This window comes from Rhyacophila brunnea, unplaced genomic scaffold, assembly GCF_057557595.1.
Source record: "Rhyacophila brunnea isolate RB1 unplaced genomic scaffold, BYU_Rbru_1.0 scaffold_11, whole genome shotgun sequence".
Classification (NCBI taxonomy): domain Eukaryota; kingdom Metazoa; phylum Arthropoda; class Insecta; order Trichoptera; family Rhyacophilidae; genus Rhyacophila; species Rhyacophila brunnea.
Window position 1 is genome coordinate 19,555,241 of NW_028232763.1, and position 27,955 is coordinate 19,583,195.

At 31.1% G+C, this 27,955-nt stretch overlaps 1 protein-coding gene across 1 annotated transcript in view; it reads right to left on the reverse strand.

Moving 5' to 3' along the window:
• Window positions 1–4,208: 4,208 nt before the first annotated feature.
• LOC147078462 (uncharacterized) overlaps window positions 4,209–27,955 on the reverse strand; it is a 45,190-nt gene continuing 21,443 nt past the window's right edge. The window contains exon 2 of the mRNA XM_085957191.1: window positions 4,209–5,111. Coding sequence (XP_085813317.1) covers window positions 4,296–5,111 — 816 coding nt within the window. The 3' untranslated portion in view covers window positions 4,209–4,295. The remainder of the gene's footprint in view (window positions 5,112–27,955) is intronic.

Genomic DNA, 27,955 nt, shown 5'->3' on the forward strand with positions numbered 1-27,955 from the left:
ATATGGAAATAAAAACTCCAAAGGCGGATGTTCCATTATTTAACAAACATATATAATTATTATAGAATAATGTTAAAATATAAATGTTTAGGTTAAGAAAATGAAAGATCGCTGACCCAAACATAGCAACACGTAAATATAATAAATATGATTTTTAATATATGTTATATCTTAATATTGAATATATATATTTATTATTACATAATATAAAATGTATGTTATGAATAAAATTAGTCTAATAAATAATATCTCATTTCCTCCAGCAAATGAACCTATTAATTATTGATTACGATAAAGTAAAAATAAAAAGTCTTAGATGAACTAAACATATTTTCAATAATTGCCATAAAGTTTACAATTCGAAGAATTTTTGATTTCGTCAGAAAAACATTATAATTACTATATTTTTTTAAAATTGGCACTAAAATATATTTTACAAAAACCTTGTTGCGTTTTTTTTGATAGGTAACAGTAATTTAGTCTTCATTCTCAAATCATCGATAGATTTATCTTCAGTATTACTATCAGAAACCATTCATATCATTAATTGTAGTTATTTCAATATAAACCAAATCTTTATTTATCGTTGGTGAAAGACTAATAGGAATTAAATAAAATATAAATATTTCATTATTTAAATTTCACACATTTAAAAAAAAAATTTAATAACCAATTCAATACGCAAAAAAACAGCGTTAGTGTGAAAAAAATATTCAGTTGTCTATGTATATTTTAATAAACCAAGGACAGGGAACTAATATCACACATTATGACAGAATATGACTAAACCAAAAATGGTCAGTGTATATCACAAAAACTTTGTAGGTAAGTATATTCTTCCTTAATGTGTATATGGTAAGTAACGTGGGAATTAAATGATTAAGACAAACATTTTAACACTTAAATAATATATTTTGAGTGTCGAGATAAAGCTTTCAGTATCAATTATATATAATTTATATGCCAAAGCTTCAGAAATCTACCAATATACATTTATTAAAACTCTACTCAAATATTTAATACATGTATTAGAAATTATATTTTATAATATCATCTAAATAGAAATACAGAGTATTAGCGATTTTCAACTATCTCAATAAAAATGGCACTATTTATACTTTAGCTAAAATCTATTATACATATAAAAAACGGCGTAGGCCATTCATACAATATAACTGATCACCATTTCAAAATATTCTTATATACAAAAAATATATACTTAGTAAAACTCGAAGCCTAACATTATATTACCTAATATAATATAACTAAACAGTAATCTCTAAATTGAATTTAAAACATTTTCTAAAAATGTTATTGTTTAATTTAATTAATACTACACAAAATCAAGCTTGATAAATAGGTAAGTCACTTTAATAAGTACATTTTAATACTACACCATTAGATGCTACAATAAGTGGGTATATAGTCTATAATTTAAACATAATTAAGTAAGTATTAAATTTATTAAGATATTGAACATTTTTATACATTCCTGAGTGAAAATAGTTTTATTCAACTAACCAATGAGATTAAAAATAAATAATAATACGAGAATGTGTTACAAATAAATTCAATATTATAATAAAAAAATACATACTATAAAAATACATATTATAAATTTAATTTATTAAACTAAAACATAAATAAGAATTCATGATAAAATCAATATCAGAGAACTAAAGTGTATCTAAAAAGAGCAGTTTCGGGAAAACAGAATTTATGATTTTTCAGCCGTTTGATGATTATGGATTGTCGCCTATCTGATTTTAGAAATAAGTAAATATAGAAATGTGAGTTAACTGTGCTTATTTAAGTAAAATTCAAAATGTAGGTATTTATTTATTTCACGTACGATATACTGGCTCTGAATTACTGAAACAATCAAAAGCATGCAATTGTGTCGTTTTTTTGACAAAAATAAAATTAATGGTTTATTAGGATTTCATAGCAGCTATATAGCTCAATAATGAGATGATAAATAATTCTAATTAAAATCATATTGATTGGTATACTTGTCTACCGACTTTTAAAAAAGGTAAATAGATGGTGTCAGAGCAAAAACATTTGAAAATAAATTAAATACTACCCGATTAAAATATAATCTCTTCAGTGTTGATACCAACTGATAAATAATATATTTATATGTTTATTTCTTTTCCATGTTTGATTCTAATAAGATCATAATATGGGCAGAGGTTGTATGTACAGATTTTTTTTACAAAAAATTGATGATAGCCACTTGCTCGACATCGGAAAAAACGACATTGTAAAATTTTCTAGATCCGGGACTCGAAGCCGGGACCTATGATATTATAAACCGACCGGTTATAAATTTTAATAAAATAGACAGATTAAAAAAAATATATTTTGTAAATTATAATTTAAAATGTGTTATTACTAAAGTTAAATCACAATTTTCACTCCAAGATGAAACGTACAGACATCAAGGGTATTGGTGTCTGTCTGCACATGTCTGTCTACACATTCTATAGCGATGTATCGAACCAATTTACGCAATTGATGAGATATTTAATTTGAGATTCACATAGATAACGGAGTTCTCACCCGTAATTCATACACTCATTGCAAACATAATGCGTTGCACAAAACTTTTGTTACACGGTAGCGGGTAGACGATTAAATAAAAAAAAAATAGAAAGAAATATTAATAATATTTGACTCTAAGTCTCTAAATTGACTATGAAAATACATCATAATATTATAAAATGTATTTTAACTGCCAAATCTATATACTTAAGTTTTTTTACAACTTTTAATTTGGTAATTAAAATTCAGTTTTCAATCAAGTTTGGAATGCTCTAATATCTAATATCTAACAAAAGCTCATGTATTATGAAAATATATTACAGTTAAGTTATTAACTTAAAGTGAAAACTGTTCTTTTTTAAATTTATTATCATCAGTGATTTAGAATCATCAATGTCAAAAATCATTAAAAATCACATCTAATTTAGTTCATTTCTATTTACAAAGCAAAATATATATATTTTATATTGATTGACTAAAATATATATCATACACGATAGTATAAATATATGACCTAAAATATGTCTAATTAAATAACACATTAAAACAAAAAAAGTTACACTCACTTCAAGAAAGTACCTAATTAAATTCTTTTTTTCTATTAACTTCGTCAGTGTCTACTAGAATAATTATTTTAAATAGTATTAACAACATAAACGTAAGCACAAAAATAGTAATATTGTGTAATAAATTTCAAAGAAAATAATAACGATCATCCATTCGATCATCAGTGACGTGTGGTGACCTTTGCTTGTATGGATACTGAAAAAATAAAAATTATGATGATATATACAACTATTTGCTAAATTTAACTATTTAGGATTTGTAACTGTGGTATGTGGTTTAAAAAATATTTATGGAATACATAATTATTCACAATATTCTATTATAAATAGTGCTATATCGATTATTCCTGAAGATGCTTCGTATCTACAGCATCTGTAGACCACGCGCCACTGCCGAACATCTATAAAGGATAAACACCTTTTCCAGTAATTTCAGACACATAATTATTATTATTATTGGCTAACATTCTTAAAAATGGTAAGATTATTTATTATCGTGATAAAAATATTATATTATTTTATTAGGAACATTAGTTTTTAAAAATCGTAACAGTTTATTTATTAGACACATAGGTAATGAGAGGAATGTACAGAAAGCAACATGCCAGTAACCGTAGACACGAATTAAAATTTCCCGCAAATAGGGAATACCTAATATGATTTTAACCGGTCACTCGTTATGTCAGATACGTGGAATTAAACATTATATGTATTTCATATTATATACCGTATTGCAATGGTTATACGACGCATATTTTCTCCTATTCTCTGAATTCTGGTTGCGTCTTATACCTAATCGTTATCAAAATCAATATATATATATATTGGAAAACGCTGAGATCAACGGCTTTAAGTCGAAATGTGATAACGAAAAGTTAAAAACTGACCCTGAAGAAGTGTATCACTCGGATGACGAAAGTATATAAATAATATACTTATTTTTATTGTCATTGTATGACATTTATCGTCATAATATAGATTTCATGATCTATTTTAATTTTATTATTTGTATTTGAAAATAAGATTGTGTATTATAATCGAGGGTATCTTAAAATCAATGCAATACGATAATTATAAAATAAACAATGATTTTTTTCCATTCAGTCATTTCTTTTGCTCAGAAACAGCTTCGAAAGCTATTAATGGTTTTCAAAAGCCTCAATCATGAATTTTCTTAACAATTCAATTAACATTAGCAGCCGTGCACTTGCATTGTTTTATCCTTTGTATTCTTTTCTTTCTGAATGGTGGGTTTAGCGACGGGCATCTCAAAGTAACAGTAATCCATGTAAACTTTTTTGGTTTACAAAAAGCACACGATTTGAAAGCTGTTCCGGTTTGGTCAATGTCATCTCTTTCATCTTCTTGTTGCAATTGCGGCCGCAGACGTCGCTTTCGAGGATTCTTAGGAATATAGAATGAATTGCATTGACCATAGCAGAACCTGTTAATAACTGTCCTGGAAAGACATCCCTCTTCTTTGATTCTCTGGACCAAAGGCTCTGTCTTGCACCAATCTTTTTTTAGGTACTCTTTTTTAGTGACTACCAAAGCGTTTCTGCTGGATTTTAATAATTTATGTCCGTTGTAAGCGGCCAGTTCTGCCAACAATTCAGGTGATTGATATGGTGAAGTTGCATTGTATTGCTTCATGAGGATATCAATACCAATTCTGTTGTTATTTTCTCTATTTTTTCGCTTTTCGAATTCAGTTGGAGTATCGGGTGGTTCGTATAATACGGTCTCAGAATTAGATTCCAAAAATTCTTCGTCCAAATCATTCTGGGCAAGATATCTGCGGTCCGGACGGGAAGCGTTCATTCTTCGCGCTGCAATCATTCTTTCTACTTCTTGAGTGTTGATGATTTCTAATATGGAGTCTGAAGATGATCCTCTCTTATGGGCAATAGTACTGGTAATCGTAAGTAGTGCTGATATCGTGATTATGGAGCACACCCTGGGGAAGTTGAAGGAGTATCTGCTTAGACATCGAGCCATCTGGAATAAAAAAACATGGAGTAAGTATCATCATTCTCAAAGACTAGGAAACACAAAAATAATGAATTCTTGGGTGAGATAACGTATAAACTTAAACATGTAATATGTAATGTTTAATAATTCCGTCTATCTATATCATAATATGCATTAAAGTATATGCAAAAGAAATAAACCAATATTGGTAGTATTTTTCGACATTCAGGCGAACTTTCTAATAATAATTGCGTTTATGACCTGACCGTCATTTAGTAGTAAGCCGAAATAAGCTTAAAAGCCAAGGTGTCTGGGTTTTCTATTTTCATCTTATGAATCTATTATGTGATCTTCACCCTTTATGATACATTTAGAATCATGTGAGACCTGCGTTGCCGTGGGTCTTGGCTCATAGAGGTTATCTTATCTATATACATACTACTGTTTAAATAATACTCTCATTATTTCCAATACTATAATATATACGCTGGGTTCTTGCACCGAATCAAACATACGTATACATGGATTGTCGAGTCATAGGGCAACGAGAAGCCTTCGTGTAGTAGAGATAATGACGGATTAATTAAAATACATTAAAATTTAAATACTGTATCAGAAAATGGTGTAAAATTGCATTCTTCGTATCGTGTCGTTAGATGTCCTTGGAACACTGCACGTATCCTTAACAAAAATTGAACGGTTATAATAAAACCAGGTCTGGCTCTGTCTCTAAGTACCATACGGTGAATTGAACAACATGGTCCATGGCTTTACGTGCGTGCTGGATTGTATTAGTAGCTCGGGAGGAGTGGGCGGTTGCGAGCCACGCTGCTGGTATGAAGAACGGCCGCGTGAGGGCGGCAGAGTGGCCGCCGCCGCTCGCGGTGATGTCACTCCGCCCGCGGTCTCAAGTGGCTGCTACTTGCCACATACACAACATCTCAAATGTTATCATTATTATTGATTATGTCCATTAACTTATTCCCGACTATTATAAATTTCATTTAGAACCAATTTTATACTTGTGTTTTAAAATTCGAACAGTTTTAGTAACATCCCTATTACAATTTTGGGGGAAATTACGAAAGAAGAAGATATTTTTTCATAAAGCAGGTGCCTTGCTCGGTGGCTATGTGCTAGGTGACAAGATATCCTAGCGAATGGACGCACACTATACTATCGCAATGGCCACACTGCACGCTTCGCGCCTTGTTACGTGACTATTAGTCACCTAGTGAGTCTCCCGGCTAACAAACGTGTTGGTTATTTTTATTGTGTCACCTAGTGATTTTGCAAGATGGCGGATGTTTCTTCAGTATGACGGACGTCAAACACCGTATATTTTGAGGTTATGGATAATGACGCATGGGATGAATTGACATTATGCACCCAACAAGTTCGAATTTGAGACTTTAGAAGTTTTAAACTTAAATTCTCTGTGAGAAGTAGCTTTCTGGTTAGTTTTGAGAGTAACATCGTTGTTGACTTAAGCGCTCCCAAATAATGTCAAATGAATTTGTATCTAAGCACGTAGCGTGCAATGTGGCAGTAGTATTTTTAGTAGACAAACATAGCACCTAGCTCAGCACTAGCAAAGCACCTACCTATAGTATGTGGTCGAAGCCTAACACTAATTGATAGGAAAGCTCGTAACTTCGTGTGTAGTTAATAAGATAGCACAACAACTTGAAAAAGCGACTGAGTGCATCAAGCATACGCATGGTTTAGGCCATTCGGGATTTTGTCAATGTTATAGGTAAATCATTCTACAGTGGCACCATGGGTACGGAAAAAGCGACTTGCAGTTGTAGTGGTATTGTTTGTTAGCATTAAACCAGGCATTGCAGCAAGCAATTCCAAGACATATGCGTAACGCCTATGGTGCCACTGTAGAATGATTTACCATACCACACGGTCACCCCATAAAAAACTTTGCATATCTCTTCCTGACCGTATGGATTTACATCACGTCATGATTTCTGAAATTAGTAGGTACCTAGGTACAGTACGATTTTTTCCCACTGGACAGCGTGCGAATTCCTCAATAATTAGTACAATTAAGATAATCTCGTATTGTTTGTTTTGTTATGTATTTAAACTTTTAATGTTTTTAATTATACAATATTATGTTCGTTTTTTTGCGCATTTAGTGCATGGCCATAATATGGGACATAACCGTGTCTATATTACAACAGAAATACGAAATACTACTAACATTAGTAGTATCGTATATTATGCAAATAATTGGATACGGCACTAATTTTGTGAAACTTTTATTTAATTTTAATGTGATGTACTTTTATTAAAATAATCATGTTGTTGCCAAATTACTTTAACCTTTACTTCAGTGGAAATCAAAGTAATTGAACGTGAGGGGTTTGCTATGATGAACACAGTAAATTGCACTAACTTTGTCACACTCACAGTATCAGTCAGCCGAGTGAGTGTAGTGCATCATTAATTACCAGTTGTTTGCTACGGTTTGAATGAGGTGGGCTAAAATTGACACAGTATACTTGCAAGATATTTATAATAACTACAATCAATGACATTTGTCATAAACCGATAATTTAATTTTTTAATTGTTCGCAAATGAATACTCTCTAATAGAATTACATTTTCAATTATTTTATGAAATAAATGTATTCAGTAGAAAATTTATCACTACATACTTATAAAATAATTACAACTTGTGTGACTTTGACAGATAATTTTCGAGTTATATTGTCAATTAGCCATGAAGTTACAAGTGAATTGTCAATAGCTAAAGCCCTAAATCAAGAAACGAGTTAAAAAAAATGGCGTGATCTGATTTATTTTGTAAGTTTTTTTTGTTTTATTTTTTGGGTTCTATAGCGCAACAAGGTTTATATGCCACTCTATAGCCAAACCATGTATGTTTATGAGGGTTGGTTATTCAATAATACTTTATTAAGTAATAAACTTGCACATGTGGAGTTACACTGACATTATTGGCAATCCATATCAGGATTATATTTTTGGCCGTAGGATTCCTTCACTGCTCGCTGCGTCATTTCGTTTAATACAAATCGGTTTCGATTGCATATTTATACGTTATATTACGTTTTTATTATACGTCAATATTGTTTTGTAAACATAACAAGACATCTCTAATTGGCAGTTGTGAATTGCGAATAATTTTTAACGACGATTCTGGTCTTTAGAAAAAAATACGCGGGTGTTATAGTGACTTTTATATTACCTATCCAAATATGTATAGTGCATTTATTCACCGGTTACAAGCTGGTTTCCGAGACGCCTTTTATTTTATTATAAACATTGTGTCTACATAATGTTTTATATAAGTATTAATAGGTCGTAAAAAGTAATCGTCAAATGATAGTTTCACACCAATTTGTTGATGACTTAATAAAATTCGCGACATAAAAATATGACATTGAAAGTGAGATGAGATCGTGTTCTTCCTCCTTTTTACTTCGATGTTTCTGGCGTATTGCAGTTATATTTTCACTTGAGAATGACCTCTGAAACGAGCCCAAGAGTCGAGGAAAGAAGAAGGACGATAAAAAAACAAAAAGTGAAAGCAATATGTTGCAAGTAAGAATTGAAATAAATACTGATATAGGTACAATACAACTTTTACGTGGTGGAAAAATAATAACATAATAATATTTAAATATTTATTGCATACAAAAATAATACTTAAATTTGATACTCGTATCTTTCAATCTGTCCATTTTAATGTAGAAAGTAAAGGGTAGATAATTATATGAAATAGGTTAAATAACAGTAAATCCAAAGCGATGAAAACGATTTTTAGCGTTATTGAATTGAAATAGAAAAGTAAGGCTGCAATTTGAAATGAATTGAAGTTAATTTAATGATACGCTCTAGTTCATTATGTTTAATCTTACTTTTATATATTTAGCCTCTCTATCTACAGCAAACAGTTTTTTTCAACATCTCGGCTATTTTCATAGAAATCATATTTTTTTTCTATACCTACCCATAACATTCCAATTAGAATGATTACCTAGAATATTATGTATATCATATTGTAAGGTAATTCTTATATGTACATTGTTGAAAGAATTTATTAAAAATAAGATGAAGTATAAAAAGCTCGTTCATGACTCCAAAATAGTTTTTTGGAGAAAGGATAAAAACTTGTGGATATGCAAATGCGATATTTTTGTTTATATTTTTGATATTTTCTGTGCAAAAGTGGTTGATTACTTTGCGCAAGAATTACAAATTGCAAAAATACTGTTAATGGCCTACAATTAATACTACTTATAAGGTATTATTCGTTCAAGTATATATATATATTGTACTTACCTTATCTAAATCCAATTACCATTACTTTTGATATTGCATATCTGAGATGTGATCGTATTGAATATTGAATGCGTGCAATCGTAACCCATTAATTGCCAATAAAAAATAACACTTTTTACAATGAAAAGAAAACAAGACGAATTATTAAATAAGATTAATAAAATTAAAAAAATCTTTTTTTTTTATATAATTATTCTTATTCAGTATTTGGATTACGGTAATCTTGTATTGGAAGCATCGTAGGTATAGGTACTAGTAACACTCCGATATGGATCTTGGTCAACTCTCGAAGAGGTTTATATGAGAAAAAGGTAGTCAGCTATTTGCTCAAACTATTTGGTACATGCTCTTGATCAAAATATTCAATACAAACATTAAAATTACATGTCAATTTGTTAGACGCTAAATTCGACTTCAGAAACGGGAATTTTCCACTCGATTTCAGAGACCGCCATATTGTTATAATTGTGAGGAAAATAGTAAATTTAAAAAAAGAAATAATATTGTAAAATAAAAAGCTAATATAAAACTGTGGATATGATATTTACGTTAAGAGATCTTCACGTTTTCAGTATGGCGCTGCAAATTTTCTAAATACATCAAAATTAACTTTTGTAGCGACCAGGTCAGACGGTCCGATGGGACTAAAGCTCGTTGAACCGACTTGAGACTTGGATTATAGATCTTCCCTTTATGTACACATTTTAGAACATTCCCAGAGTATGTGATTTGCATCCTGTATTTATCTGCCATAATGGACATGTTGAATGGTCAGTTTTGTATAATAATAACATTATTAACGTGATTATTTGTCCGTATTCGTAAGCACGTTAAAAAAAAATAGCAATCTAGATTCCGATTATCGACAGTGGCGAATAGTCTTTTGGAAGTTAGTAGGCTATGGGGGTAAATTTAAATAACAGAATAAGCAACATTTTGCGAAAAAAAGTTACGGTTTTGAACAATCATACCAATGTAATATTCGCAAATTTATTACGATATTAATTATAGTAGTGTGTTGATTTAATGTAAGAGGGTTACACGGACAACCTGTTCTCGGATGAATGGACGCGAAAGGGAGGGCCGTCGGGGGTGCGGGGGCGAGGTGCAACGTGCAGCGAAGGCATGAATGGGCACCGGTGGGCGCGTGCCCACGAGTCCGGAGAGAGTCCGCGGTGCGCCGCCCGTGCTAACTCGACACCTATGTCGACAAACGTCGGATGCGGCGATAAAAACAATGTGTTTATTGACCGTTTCTCTTATTAGCTGACATGTAATGTCATCAGTGACAATAGTGCATATGAGAATTCAACAATACGCAAGTAACAAGTCTTATTTTATAACGCGGCTGATATAAACTTTATTGGAAGACATAGATTATTAATCGTTTAATGGTTGGCTAAGGCTAGGGCCAAGATACATGAAAAAGTAGACGGAACTGCGTCAACAAGCACGACCATTCTAATTGGATTAATTGATTCTAATTGGATATATTTAGAATTAAGGCTGAGAGTGAAGAGGCGACGTTGGACCTTGCTCGGCCACGTGCTGCGGATGCCAGAAGAGAACCTCAAGCTGGTTTGCCTGTTCTTCAAGCCGATCGGATTCCGGCGTCCTGGAACTATCAGAAATTGAGATACCACCAGAACCGTTGAACGGCTTGCTCATCGGCACGGTTCCAGATTCAAAATTCGCACATTAAATTCATGCTTCCAAATGACTTCGTCCGGAGCAACAGAAATAGTTCACAATACTGCGGCAAATGGTCAACAATTCTATTCAACATTCAAAATCAAAGGCCAAGTATACCACAAAGTAGGCTCATTGCTGCCAATGCCAAACGAACCACATACATTTTTACAAATCTACTTCATGGGCGCGGCGGTGAGGACATCAATCATGTGGATGCACGTTGTGGCTACAATAGCCTCAATTCGCCTAATGCCAGGCGCATCGTCGGCGAACTGGACGCCCTGTTGAATGAGCACAATGAATTATTGAAATTCTTCAAAGCACACATGCACGAATTGCAAAGTGACAATCACGCTATTGTCATCAATCCTGATAAAACACCAGCTGGAGAGCACGTACGTCGATTCAATGCGACTGTTGTTGACGACATTGCTGGAATCATGGTTGGCGACCGCACATCGACGCGAGAAATCGTGATTCGAAGAAGAAACAATAATCTGGAGTTCATCGCTGACACACACCGTTCATACGACGCTCTCCAATATCCGCTAATTTTCTGGAAGGGACACCACGGATATTGCATAAACATTAAACAACGAGATCCTGTCACGGGTAATTCATTCATTATGAACATCATTACTCATTTTGAATTGAGAAAATGAATAGTTGATGTTTTTTTGTTTTTATCGGCGGTCATCGTCTACAGCGCTCTATTCCTCTTTCTGTCATAGATCCCATCCCCACACACTTACGATACATTTTTTATTTAACAACCAAAATATTCACTAGAAACAGCGCTCGAAATGGAAAAATTTACGAACCGGAGCGCTCGACAGTTTTCTGAAGATTTTTACATAGTAAAGTTATCAAAGTTTATGTGTTTTTTTCATAAAAATAAGTGTTAGATTTTCTATTATATGGCCTATCCAGCTCAGACGGTCAAATTATCTATTCCACGAGACGGAGCGAAAATTTTACCGATTTCACGAATAGGAACGGCGCTCCGGTGCGTTTCGGTTCATTTCGAGCCCTGACTAGAAATAATTTATATGGCAGAACAACGTTTGCTGGGTCAGCTAGTATATATATATATATATATATATATATATATATATATCTAGGTATACATGTCATTGTTTACAACTAGGGAATCCAATCCCGAGCCAAAATTCTGATCCCGGGATTACAATTTGACAATCCCGGGATTGGCATTTTTTCCATTGTTAATATAAAATTTTTATATTTACAAATAACATTGATAAAATCGGTCAAAAATAAATCTAGTATAATTTATACTATTTAAGACATTTATTGTTAATATTGTATACGTTCAATCTTGGAAATACACAAATTTAATGGAGTAAATAATATTGTAATATAAATAATAATGGGAATTTAATAGGAGATTGCTGTTTCTGATAGTAAAGACTTAATGAATGGATTAGCGAGATTTAAAATAGTAAAGCAAATAATCATGGCGTACTTATGGCCTTTCCGCTTCATAAATCTAATTAGTCAGCCAAATATGAAACTGCCGTAAAACGTATGATATCATGGTGGAATTACTTTGTTAAAAGTGCGAAGCATTGTTTTTTTCCAATCTTTCCATTTTTTATAATTTATGTGAAAAAATAAAATGAATCGGCAACCTACACAAATGGGTATAAATCAAACTTCATTCAAACTCAGTTTATTTCTAATGTAGTTATTTTTTATTAAAAGTATTTTTTCTGTTATATTTTCGCTTTTATTTTATTTTCCATAAAAATTGATAAAAAAATCAATCCCGAAATCCCGGGATTATGTTTATCAATCCCGGGATTCATAGGTATCGAAAATAGCTCGGGATCCCGGGATTGGAATCCCTAGTTACAACCACTTAATACTAAGAGAGTCACGAATGTTCTACCCCGATTGCCTTACAAAGTGTCGACAATAACATTTATACTTGAAACCTATGTGAATTTAGCTTAAAGAGAAAAAACTAACATTATAATGTGATAAATAAAATGTAGGTACCTGTCCAATGTTTCTAATAAAATTGATACGTAAGTGAGTATGTGTTGAAATTTATAAAAATATTATATCATAGGTCTAAAATTTAAATATAATATTATGCAATAAATAAGATTCAATACATTTAAAAAAGTTATTTTATCTTTTATTGTGGCGCATTGAAACCCAGCCCCCAGGTCCGAACCCCCTCCCCCTAGGAGCGAAAAAATACAAATTATTTAGATGAATGGAATATTACTTCTTCATCAGGATCCCGTGCCTGAGGATAGTGACCCAGATGATATGGCAGTCGAATAGTCTACTTAAAGGGTTGGCCTCACTCCTCTCGATATTCTACAATACGCAGGTTCTGTGTCAGTGGAAGACCGATGGCACTCATGAATTGATTCAATTATCTGTGTCAACGAAAGCTTACTTTAATATTCTGACTAAAAATTTCTAAACGATAAGATACCGCGGACGACACAAACAGACACTAACGATCCTTATAATTATAACCGTTGGATCACGCGCATTCCATAACTACTTGTGGATGCGACGGGTAGTAATACTTACATTGTAAATGATCACCCGTTCTGCATCGCTATACTAAAAGAGTGTCTGAGTATGTGAACGTACCCGGAAAAGTTCAGGTATCCGCGGAGTAATTAATGTAGAAATCAGTGGCACTTGCTATATTTTATTAACCCCACCCCCTCCCGCCGCCGTAAACAATGAATAATAAATGTACCTTCTATACAATTTCTCTGTGTGCACGCTGATAAAATAAAATAAATATGTTATTATTTTATTTTTTTGCAAATTTGGAAATTTTATTCATAATAACATAAAGAACTAACATAATGTATCATTATTTATTCGGTACATATCAAAAAAGGCAGACAACCCTATTGAGTGCAAAAGCAATCATTATGGTAAAATAAAATCACACTAATGGTGGGGTTATTTTATGACCTGAATTCCTAAACATTTATTTTTGTAAATAATATGATAGTCGTAAACAATACATAAGTAATATTGAACTGGCGCCAGGAAGATTATCAATTGACAATAATTTAACCCTCAATTATTTAAGTACCTACCTACAAACATGTGGCCAGAAGAGATAAAATATCTGCCTAAAAAAATAACCTCTCTGTAAATCACGTTATTCTTCATAATTTAAATAATATGTATTATCTGCCTAAATATTGAGTACGCACACCCAACGACGGTTGAAATTTACACATTCTTTTAATAACTTTCTGCTTTCAGATGTTTCCGATTGGCCTAAAGCTGAAAGCTTACCTACCTAGTATAATATGAAGAGGCTGTCATAAAAGCATCTGACCGCGCCGGACCTGCTCACGAAGGTTGAAGGAGGTTTAATATTGTCGGATATGGAATTAGTGGTGCATAAAATCGTATCCTCCTACATATTATTATTACGCCAATGTACATGGCGCTAAGATGGGCGGGAAACTTAGGTAACGCTATACATATCTCTTTGACTTTCAATTTCTTTTAAAAATATATAAGCATTAAATAACAATCATAGATTGATAAGTTATATTAATTTGTGTTTGCATGTTTAATTTTTTTGATTTACTTACGTACTATTTACAAAAAGAATTTGGAATAAAGTTTTCAATAACATTTATTACCTATCTTGTATACAATTATGTTTGTATTTTTAGCTATCAACTACTCTAACTTGGCTAGAGCCAATTCCTAATGAAATTCATCATTAAAAGCTATAAACAATCTATTGGCTGGTTTATTTTGACACAGCTAAATTTCATCCAGTAGAAAAGTTTTGACAAATCGATTAAGTATTACTAACCGAACCTAATATCTAATCCATAAAACGCAGTATATTATTACAATCGACTAGTTTACTATACATAAAAATACATAGAGAACTGTTAAAAAGACGATTTGTATAGTTATTTATAGATAGGAAAAAAATGTTATTCGTGTATTAAGAAAATTGGACAATTAAAATTTGACAAACCAAATTTACAATACGTTAATCTAAATTATTGAATTTGATTGGTTTTTTTGTAATGTCATTATAAATGTGGATGTGAAAATTGTATTTTTGACAATTTAAAATTCTAAGTGATTTTTTTTTTAAATTATATGTTTCAAGTAATATTTATTGTGTTTTAATTTTATTTCTATAGTTTATAGTATCTTTTTGCCAAAGACCGACAGTTTGCATCATTAAATTGGTATTTAATTCCATTTAAAAATACATACGCAAGTAACTTCTCTTTCAATCGCAAAATTTATACATTATTACAAGAGGGTTCGAATTTTGTAAATATATTACGAAAGATAAGATTATAAAATTGACAAATTGTATATAAATACTAAATGTAGACTGGTCTAAACTCTAAAAGAACAACAAAAACTTTTCATTCGTGATTGTAGTCCATATTGCATGGTCTTCTTTTAACATAATATTTATTTACCTAATATAATCAGTGTCTCTAATGATATTGTTTCCCGATTCAAAATATTCTAATTATTAATTTAAATACTAAGTTTAATTATTTTCATTATATTTTTTCACAGAAAAGTATTTCCAAAAATGGAAAAAAATATAGGTACATTCCATTCATGTATAATGATGTTGTGTCATGTAATATTATCACTATTATCAGAATCTATTTTATCTATGTGAAATTGACAAACGTTTCCGATTTTTGATTGAATCCAACTGACTAGACAAATTGTTTGTTTTTGAACAGCAAAACAAAATTAAATGAAGTGCGCCATCAACGGAGCAGTCGACATTAATTTTATTGCAATATGATTATTTGATTACATACGCACTCTCGATAGATAGACAGTAGTAATGCTTTCAAATGATATGATCGTTAAATAAAACATTGCCCCATAAAAACAGTGTTCACAAATAAATTATTAATGTCTGCAAACACGTAAACTAGAATAGTTTCATAATGAGTTGTAATGATATATGTAGCTCAATCATTATTCTGTAAATTCTGGGTTACGGTTGTGAATATTCAATAAAAGTAGGTACCTAGTCTAATAAATGTTTATATTTTACAAAACTCACGTAATACACATAACAATATAGTAATTATTGTATAATGTAGTTGAGTTAGCATTTATCCCACAAACATATTAATATGATTAACTCAAAAATATTGCGTAGTTGGAGAAATTCCTGAATAAATTATCCGAAAATCAAGACTGTCGTGGAGTGCATTTGGGCGTCTGAATAAATATTGTTAACACTGACCTCCCACTTTTCGAGAAGGGTAAATTTTATGACCAATATTGTATTCTTGCAGTATTAACATATGGGTGCCAAATTGAAGTATGAGCTATGAATTCAAAAGATACATGATACTGCAAATCGACGCAGACTGCGATGCCAAAATGCAGGTCCACCTGGAATCAAGAAAGAACCACCACAGTTTGCGTAAATTGCTGCAATTTGTATTGTACTACACACATGGAAAGACAGTGTTGGTCATAACACTCATAACTAGCCGGGGTCGAAAAATAAATGAATTTGATCTAATTGAAAGCATTACGAATTAACACCTCAAAGTGGAAATGGGCAGGCACATTGCTCAAAGAACAAATAATTATTGCCTACAAATGTCATCGTCCAGTCATTGAAGCGATATTAAATTACTTAAAACGGGACCTAGAGCCCATCGGATCGCTGAAACAAATTTAGCGGAAGTATAAAACTATTTTTTTTGATATTACATGCTGATACATGTTGATATTACGAGATAAATTACATTTTTTTGTATGATAGCTAGTATTTATTTTTTTAACTTTGCGTATTTGGGGTTAACTGTCAATTTTAGGTGCAAATAAATTGTATTAAATAAAATAAATTATAATAATATATAGTCCTTATTCTCTATAATTTATTATATATTTATACTAATTATTATTAATCACTACCAACTTCGTCAGCTACAAGAGATCATTGTGAATTTTTATTAAATTATGTTGAATAAGTACTGCAACTTGTGTTTTATTTAATTTAATTTATTAGTTAATAATAATAAAGCCCTTCCTTCAATATAATATGGGCTTTATAGCCGCAGTATGATACGTATTTCTTATTATTAACCGAAACTCTTTACCCATATAAATAAAACAATAATATTGCAAATAATTTTATTTAACCCTTTGGCTGCTACGATGTTGTGCAAAATCCGGTCGAAGATATATAATTATATAGACATACCAATAATTGTCGATAAATTAAAGTATTGTATTATTTTTAGACACCTTACCACTCTAATTGATTCTGCAAAATCGGAATATTATGAAAACACGTTTTGTAATTAGTTTATCGTTTTGGATAGATAATGAGGCTATTAGATATCCCCCACTTCATCTGCCTTTAAAATTAATTGAAATTCTCTTTCTCGCTCTATCATACTGACGACCACGTGTGCGATCGAAACGAACTATCGAGTTTTTATTTTTAACAGCTATTGGAAACAATCCCACACGAGGGATAATACAAAATAGTGGAATTTGGAAATTACCCGGCCGAAAAGAAAAAGTTTGCATTGTTTGCAGTAGGAAAAATGGTGGCCCCGTTAAAAGATCGCGTACAATATGCTTGAGATGTCAAAAGGTCTTCATGGTGTTTGCTTATCGGAACATTTAAAATATAGCAAATGATTTTTATTTCATTATTTTTTTTATAAATGAAATTGTTTTTATGTAGTATAAATCCACTTTAATTTAATAGAAAATCTACGGTCACTTCAGGGAGTCACGATCCGTGTATTTTACTTTAGTAAATTAGAAATAAGTAAGTTAGTATTAATTAAGTTAGTACTTATAATCTTTAGTATTTTTAGGGAAACACTGTTCTAAAATACTTTTTCCACTGTTTCAAATGTATAATATTAAATAAAAAATTGGCATTCCACCCAGAATTTGACTGTAAACAAATAAAAAACGAAATTTATTTATATTGTAAACTGAAATTTGTATTTGAAATTAATGCTTTTATTATAAAAATGCTGATGCGATGAAAAAAAATACAATAGTTATAAGTTCTAACCCTACCCAGTCACAAAACATATATAAATCAAGTTATATTACACAACAATAAAACTAAATACTTATATCAAAAATGTTTCATACCGCTAAAGCAGTAGTATGTTCCAAAATTAATTTAACATTTCAGGCATCAAATGCAAAACGACGATCGTTGTGGCCAATATCAAAAACAACGATATATCGTTGCGTAGCATTCTAAGGGTTAAATAATATATAGATCCTAATGGCGTTAAAACCAATATGGGAAGACCCTTAGCGCCGATGCGCCAAACCATTATTGGTTTTCGTACAGAAAAATTATAATCGCTTCAACTGATTTATTCTTGCACATACTCCCGACATTCCCAAAACAGGGCCATTCAATAAGAAGAATAACCCAGAATCTATTGAACGAGCACCGGAAGCATGCGTGCTTCGGAATAATAAGCTTGTTATTTAAAAAATGCCTATTAGTAATATCCTTGACACTTTGTATTTTGTTTAGAAACGGAACAAACATGCCACACACAGAATTCAGGTTTTATTTTCGCGCTTTTGTTCGGAGAAACGTTGGTGTCACTTTGTGCGCATCTCTCGCCGCACTTAAACTGTGTTTTACTCGTGTGAAAACATACAGGTGACGGATAATCTGTGGTTCTTTGAACAATGTCAATATGATTAGTCAGTAGGTAGTAACAAAACTCCTTTTGGGTCCGGACGAAATAGTGTAGGAATTGTTGGAGTGAAGGCAAAGAAAATGTTGTTAATTGGAAAATGAGACTATGATTAAGAAACTAATGTTTTGGCAATACATGTGAGCCTTATTTATTTAAATATACACTAGTACAGTAAAAGTAATTACAGCATGGTTAATAGTACAATATTTAAATCCATTTATATCAACGAAATGTATTACTTTTGGAGGGAATTAAATTTACATCGATTAACTTTGTACATTATTAGGAAGTTCCAGCTTTACATAAGATTTTTGTAATATTTTCGCTGCGATCCATGACATCCGCCCGACACGGGAATGACCGAGAGCTTCCGGATTGCTTGCCGTATCCCAAGAATGTTTGAAGGTAATTAACATAATACGAATATGGAACACTTCCTATGGGGAAAAATATTTGATAGTGAAACATAGAATTGATAGATATTATAGATATTTTAAATATTGGCTTTAACATCGCATAAAGTGGAATACTATACTACTTGCTCACTCCACGCGCATTTTTGTTAGATGAGAAATTCTTAGATCTGCGCTTGCCTTATGGGGTACTTACCCATAAATTTAGAATCATTTTTGAGTTATAAATAAAATGATATTTCAAATGAATATAATATGTACCTAATTCATTACTTTTAGGAACATATACATTGTAATTAATTTATAATTATGTTGTCGACGTCATAAGAACAAGAATAATTAAGTACCTATAAGTATTTGACTAAATAATTGAAGTTCATATGCATATTTTTTTTTGTTGAATTTGATATTTCTTTAATAATTCCAAAATTAAAATATATTTTAAACATGGTACACGTTGTATAAATACTGATATAGTTTTGGGACATATCTATATGTCTTGATAAGTTGCTTATTATGGCACCAAACTTATTTGAAGAACATATTATAAAGATGACACTTTAATATCCGCATGTTATGGTATTGCCATTTTGTAAGAGGTTTCCATAAAAATTCCAATAAAAAATGGATCTGAAATTTTCACAGCAAAGATAACAGATTTTTGAAATCAATTCTTCAATACAAATTAGTATAATCTAACCACTTCTATTAATCCGTTTGTCAAAAATACATTTTAAATTTGAAGTGGGTTAATTAAACATAAATCTATTTAACCAGATGACAATATGAAAAGTACAAACAGTATTTTACCACGTTTTTATTAACTCGTTTTCTTGTTTGTCCAGTACAAATCTTGCAATTGATTTTTAACTAACTTCCCGACTAGCTAGACATTTGAAACTTTAAGAATATACCAGAACACGACGACAATGCATTCTTTTAATACTTTTAGCCATCTTCAAGCAGAATTGAATTCATTTTCAGTTATTTCTGTTTTGTATGGAAAGTTATTTCGGAAAAAATCCGCAGGGTGGCGCTTCGATCGAATTCAATGCTTGCACTTTGCGTAACGGCGTTCGACGATTTTGAAAAAAGAATTAACTCGCTTTCTTGTTTTTTTGTCTGTTTTTACTTCATATCAAGTAAAAGTTTTAAAAATCTCATAGGTATATATTATTCACTTAATAAATGTTTGAAAATCTCTTTAAATTGCTCTCTTTATTACGCATTTGATCATTTTCTTTCAAGTTGATAGGATAATTTATCAAAAAAAAAAAGTATTTATTAATATATAAAATTGTCAAGTTTATATGATTCAACAGAATTTAAAAATGTGGTATAGGTATAAAAAGTTTTTTTTATCTTGTAATTATTTATATTTTACTTTATGGAGTTCCGATAATCCTCCATAGTATGTAATCTGGCTATACGCTATAGAAGGCAAGTCGCGAAGGTTTAATCTTCCCCCCCATTATGAATATCACGAATGCGTCTCTCTGAATTTATGGCGGCGCTTCCATTACACACATAATACACCTTTACGATCTCATATTCATATATTTAATGTCGATTTTTTGTCACTGTAAGGATTTAAATTCTTTTCATTAGATTCTACGACCATCTTGTTAATTCTCAATTTTTACACAATCGTTCACTTCGATCCTAAGACGATCAGATGGGTCTCCACAGAGTGGAGATTTGTATTAGTAGATTTTTGTTTTTATTTTTTATAAGAAATTGATGTAAGCCACTTGTTTAACCTATTAGGTCCATACTCTGACTCAATGGTACTCAACCTTTTTTTTCTTCGGGCCAAATACATATACTTATTTGTAAAGTAACGCGGGCCGCATCACTACTGTTGTAACGAAAAAAATCATGAAACCCCCCTTTTTTACAAAACATTTTTGAGATTTTAAAAATTATGCGTGTTTTTTAAATTAATCGTGTGCAATAGAAACACTCTTATACCAGATCTGATGTGGACCATAATGACAATCCTCTTCGGGTGTCACTATCTGTGCGTCAAAGTCGAAACGAATCTCAAGATATACGAAATTCCTGATAATAATGTGTTTCGGGCCGCACATAAAAGCTTAAATGGCCGCAGGTTGAGTATCGCTGTTCTAACTCCAAACGCAAATTGAAAAACAATATGTGTATTTGCCAGACCCAGGATTCGAACCTGTACCCGAACGAACCCACAACACTATAAGCCGACACGTTAGCCTATCGGCCATCGTGGGCGTACTTTGAAACACTAACATATAATTTAAATAATATTACAATATCTAAAGTAGCATATCATTTTACTTATTTACATAAAGTAATTACCATTTTTGCTTCGGAGCATATAATATTGAGTCTAAAAAGTGGAGGTTTACAGAAATCTTCCTGATGAATGGTTGTTAGCTATTTTAAAACCCAATTGTTACTGCTCTGCATCGAATATAAGAAATAGTGTTTCTTTTCAGCGGCAAGATTTGAACCCGCATGAATATCTTCAAAGATGGCATTCTAACCATTACTTGGGGATTATAATTTATAATTTAAATGGTAAGTATGTTTACTGGAAGCCAGGCGGGAACAGCGGCAATTTTCATAGCCGATTTCCACAAAATTCATGAATTCAAGAATGATAATCCAACGCTAACCTAACAAATAATCCAGTATATCAGCTATTTTTAAAAATTGTTTACCGCTGGCTTTCACTACTTAGAGAAGAACCATGATTTAAACTAATAATTTTATATTTATTTTTAATTCTAAAGAAATTTAACCAATATTTACATTTTATACTGTGATATAAATTACGAAAATTAGCTAAATTTATCTATAAGATAAAATCATCAGTGCTTTTGTTGTGTCGTTAGTATTACATAGTAAACGATTAATTTCTTTACGGGGTGGACTATAGGAGTTTGAGAATTTGAATGATTGTGCCAGTGAGAAACACCGATTCTTTATAGTAGAAAAGGATCTCTGATTACGGACTCTCAATAGACGTTTCGGGGAAACTGGGCTGACTAACACGGTTCATTCATTGTGAGACTTCGAACGGACAGCACAATGGCGAGATGGAATAGATGAAATTCTTGGTGTAAAAAATCTTTTTGTCAATGAAGGTTTTATGATGACGCCTGGTATTTTGTGAGGTGTTGAACACCAATAAATAAGAGGTGTTAAATATTTGAAATATTTCCTTTATTCCATTATTATAAATATTTGGAATGTAAAATGATTTAATTGTGTTTTAAATGTAATGTTCTCAACATCTTGTGGATTACTACTACATACTTATATTTTATAATAGTACCGCTTAACAATAAAGGTGCCCAGATAATTATAATGTCTTACCGGGTTACATGTAAATTGTATGTAAAACATTTCACCGTAGCACAGTTCGCCGTGAGCTTTCGTATCGGAAAGAGATGACTGTATCTTTACGGTTTCCAATTTTATTAGATTCAATATGAACATTAATTCAATTTTCATAGCTGATTTTGGCAAAACTCATGAATTCAAGAATGAAAACCTAACTTAACCTAACAAATAATACAGTATATTGGCTATTTTCAAAATTTAGTTTGCTGCTGGCTTCCTGTAAACCGACAAGAACCGTGTTTTATTTATACATGAATTTTATATCAGTACTATCCTTAAATGTATTTCTTTAAATTAAATATTTAATTTCTCAGATCTTAAACATCGATCTCGAGCTTGCTATGTAAGATAACTTACCAGCTAAAGTTGTTTTTTTTCCAAAATCTTAAAACTTCATCCATAACTTAACCAAATATACTCAATTGTGCATCATTACTAACGATTGATAACAATATATTTCATGACCATGATTAAGTTAAATTAATTTATTAAAATATTTTCCAAGCATGGAAGTTTTTCTCACTTAAATTTTTTTAGTGCCTCGCGCCCTGGACTTTAAGTGTCTTAAATCGCCACCGATTACCAATCACGTTGTGTGTTGGAAAACGTCAGTTGAAACGTAGGCTTGAAGTTATTTATTATAATGGTGATCACTGACATTTATAAAATAATGTAAACAGAAATCGAAATCTGCACTGAATGCACTTAATGAAATTTAAAAAAAATATCTTGGCTGCTTATACATAGGCAATTGACTTGGTAAGTACTAAGCAAAAGAAAGATGCGTTGTTCAGTGCCCACGTGATTTCACTCTATAAATAGAATATTCTTCCCACGTGAATGTAGGTACAAGTCGGTGAGCAGACGACCATCCAACCTGCTGTCAGTCAACTAAGTATTAAATTTGATTATAACTTTCAAACTTCCATTGTCAGATACGAAGTATATTAGTTTTATTCAGTTTTAAATAAGTCCGGGATATTTTTATCTCGGGTTTTATTATAAATCATATTGTTATTGTAAAAGAGTAGAACAAGCTTACAAATAAACAAACCGATAAGTATAAAATATAATATTTGCGTCAAATACTATAAAATATGTGTTTTTTTAGAAAGCAAAAAACGTTGTAATGACCAGATAGATACTGTACATATTATGCTTATTGTATTTCCAGAATCGTGAAAATTACGACTAACGTTGGGCAGGATACTGGATTCAATAAAATGGCATTGACTTGATGAAACCAACGGATCACGCCCAGGGATAACACAAAAATAGTTATAATTGTAGATCACGCCATAATATGTTAACATTATTTAAATAATTTGTCAATTCACGGTTTCACCTAATTATATACATTTATAAAAGGTAGTCGTCATTAAGGATGGGTCATTTTTATTATAGATATAAAATATAATTATATGTTATAAAGTAATGGATTGTCTTTTATATAGATCGACTATAATATTCACTTCGATTATTGAATGATTTAGGGGAAGAGGAGAATAATATTAAAATGTAAATAGTGTAATAATGTTTGTACACCCATCGCAAATAATCAACCGATTAGGTACCTAGGTAGTGAATAATTTATTGCAGTATTTTTGTATGATACATATTCAAATGGAGGGTCCAAAAGCGTCTAAATTCCGAGACGTCCCTAGGGAAAATGCCGCCCTTAGGTAAATGTAGAATTGTAGTAAATTTTACTCTATTTTATTATCCCTTCATTGTTGGCAAACAGAAAATTAATGCAACTAGAAGCTTGAAAAAAATTACATACACACCAACCACTGACGATTATCGCATTTTCACGAAACTTACTCTCAAACATCTAAAGTTTTAGGTACGTAGAAGTCTGTGGCACTGACAATTTTGGAGGCCCGCTTGTGATTTTTTAAAAACTAAGATGCCAGGTATTTTTAACGACGCGAACGCATCGTCCGCTTCACAGAAACCCGCCACTTCTTTGTTTTTTTTTCTTGATCGTATTCGTTTCGTCGTTCGTCGCCTTTTATAATGAGCCGCCTTTAAGCAACGCATGATCTGCCTACCCCCACGAGACGTCTCTGCTCAAACCCGAGGTTTTTATATTCATTTGGTTATTTTTAATTTACTGATTCGACAATGAAGGTATTCACGACAAGATATGGAAATATAAAGGAAAGATAATATATATGCCTACGTATAATATAATAATATATTATACTCGTAGATTGAATAATAAAATAAGATTAAAAAAAATAAAAAACGATGTAATAAGAAAACATAATAATATACAAAATCATAAAAAGTACAAGGAAGTACAGCAAGTAAGTGACCCTATCTTAAGAAGTTATAAAAAAATATAAACTTACAATTTAATACCTCTATGTTTACAACCTTCAGAGTGCGACAAAGGTCGTAAGTTACAATTTTGGCATGATTGCATAGACAATTCAAGCATATTCCCAACTCCGAGGAACGTTTCGTGTAATATCCCACTTCAAAAAACGCTACCACATGACCAAAGCGAGAAAGTTCCAAACATTTAAATTTAACGATATGTAATTAAGAAATATTTACATATAATATAAAACGAACAAAATCATTAAATAATAAATACATCTGGAAAAAACGTTAATTTGTTTCATATTTGAATCAATAAAACAAGCAATAATAAGACTTGCTAAGTAATAATATAACGAGAAAGAAAAAAAAAGATTTATACAAAAAAAAACCGATTACCATTCACTGTTTTGAGATAATTAAATACACCCAGTAATAATGATTATGGAGATGTTATTCAATATGCCAAAATAACTCAAATATAATATGACGTAACGCCTCCTTGTAGCGATTATCTCCTAATAAATTACGGTGACATAAGACATTCTTTCAATTTCCTCACTTCCATTTCCGCAGCTTTCAATCACTCCAATGATAAAGCTTCTTGTAGAGATTGAAGAATTATGTGATTTAAAAAATAGAATTTTTTAGTGTAATTAATAATTTTCGTTCGTTTATTCGAGTTTTAAATGACTTTTAACTCATCGCACTTGATTTTATCTCGTGCATTATTTTCTAGTGTCTACCTAATTAGTAATATGTGTGTAGCTTGAAATATTTTTATCTATACTGAATCGAGCTTCAGCGTGATCATAATATCGAAAATCGATTAGGTGTAATTAAAGAAAGATTTCAAGTTCAACCTTTTTTTTTTTTTTTTTGAAAAATCGATAAAACAAAACAAAGAATTATTTTTTGAATTTAACGATAAATATTAAAAATAAATACATAAGAATCGGTTCTTCAACGCACATATATTAAATTATATACCGTTTGTGTAATTATTGTACCCACGTTTATCTTTGAATTAAAAATGTTTTTATTTTTGGATTATTTTAAACAGCTTCAAATATAAATTATCAGAAAAAAAAAATAATTAATGGCATGCTACGTATCCTGTCACTAGATATCGCATCTAGAATTATCGTAAAAATCTATTTCGCCTTCAGCGATACATGCTACGTGTATTAATTACAGGATTATTGTAAGTATTAATTAGCTATTTCAATATTTTTTTAGGGATTCAATGAACGCTTACTCGAGTTAATCAGTATTTTTGGCGATTAAATGAAGAGTTTTATTAGCAATTTGTGTGCTTATTATTATTTTTTGTTTGCGTTGCGTGATTTGGCTATTTAAAATTTGGTTCAATTTACCTTCTGACCAGTAAGTACATTTATGTGCTGAAACCATTGCTGACACGTACCGGCTGCAAAACGCAGTCGACTGCAACCAGATAAAAACGACCGCATGTTCGCAAAAACAGAATTGTATGCACTAACTACTAGTAAGTATATAAATGATTGTATGACACTCTGCTGACGACAGCAATTTTCTCATCTTGTAAAATTGTAGGGCAGTAAGCCACTGATATTTTTTCTCAAATATTATTGGGAAATATTCTGCTCATATCTTATAAATAATTGATTTAGTGTTTATTAACTTTTACCGATTGGTCATCGAAATTTTATGAAAAATACCTTTTATGGTGTATTTATTACTTAATTAAATGTCAGAAAATTCTTCGTGAGAGATACGCTTAATATGTGAAACCATCCTACATGTAGAGTTCGTCTCGTTGAATTTGTCGTGGGAGAAAACTAATCACACAAGTTTCCATTTAAAACACATTTCATTAAGACCCATTCACGTTCGCGGGTCAGATCCGTAGGATTTTACCTGTCATTCTGAGCCTCTTTGAGCAGATGGTTAACCGTCAAACCATCACGCTATGATAACACTATTATAATATTTATGTTATAATATAATATAACATGTTGACGACTGTAGGTAAACATAAACTAGAAATATTTGTCAAATCTGTCGTATGTAAGGAATTCAATTCTGTATTTATTGCATAATATTATAATCTACCGTTCAGTACTTTATTAAAATATTATACGTAGGTATTGGTTAGGTTAAATGAATTTTTGAAATCATATAGGGTGATATATGGTGAATAGTATTTTAGAGCTTCAAGTTTCTTTTAAAATGACTTTCATCGACTATATAATTCATTAGATTATGAAAAAAAGGAATGGTATCATATTATTATATTGTAAAGGAAATTTTCAGGTATACCTAATAAGTATGTTTATATATTTCTATGCAACATTTATAGTCACACCAAATTTTAATTTTGAAATAAATTATTTTGATGCACATTTTACACACGATTCGCATTACGTACTGGCGTCGAGTGGCCAAGATAGATTTATTAACTTCTTTACATAGGTAATTGTTATTCCTAGTGATATATTATGCTAATTATGTTCGATTTTTATATAATATGAAAACCAAAATATAAAAAAATTCCACTATAGATACGAGTAAAATTTTTCACTAGGTACCAAATAAAAAGTTTTACACAAAACTATATTTGATTTCAAAGGGAGAAGTACCGGATTGCTGTAATTAATATTATTTATTGTACGTAATATCCTCGTATACTCCTTACATGTGATAAATAGAGATTGAATTTGCATTAATTACTTAGACCAAAATACTCAAATACACAATTTAATATTATGTTGCAACAAAAATAATAATCCCATAATGAATAATTTAAACTGAATACTCTAAATAATATGCCAGAATTAGAAAAAAATCCTATTATGTTATTTGTTTGTTTTAATTATTTGATGAATTATAAACTAATCGATAAACACCAATAACTTCCCATTCAATACCTTTTGAGAAGCCAATTAAATTATGTCTAATGAGTTGTTTATTTTTATTAGTAGTCAACTAGAATTGATTTGGCAGGTGAACTTAGTTCTTTATC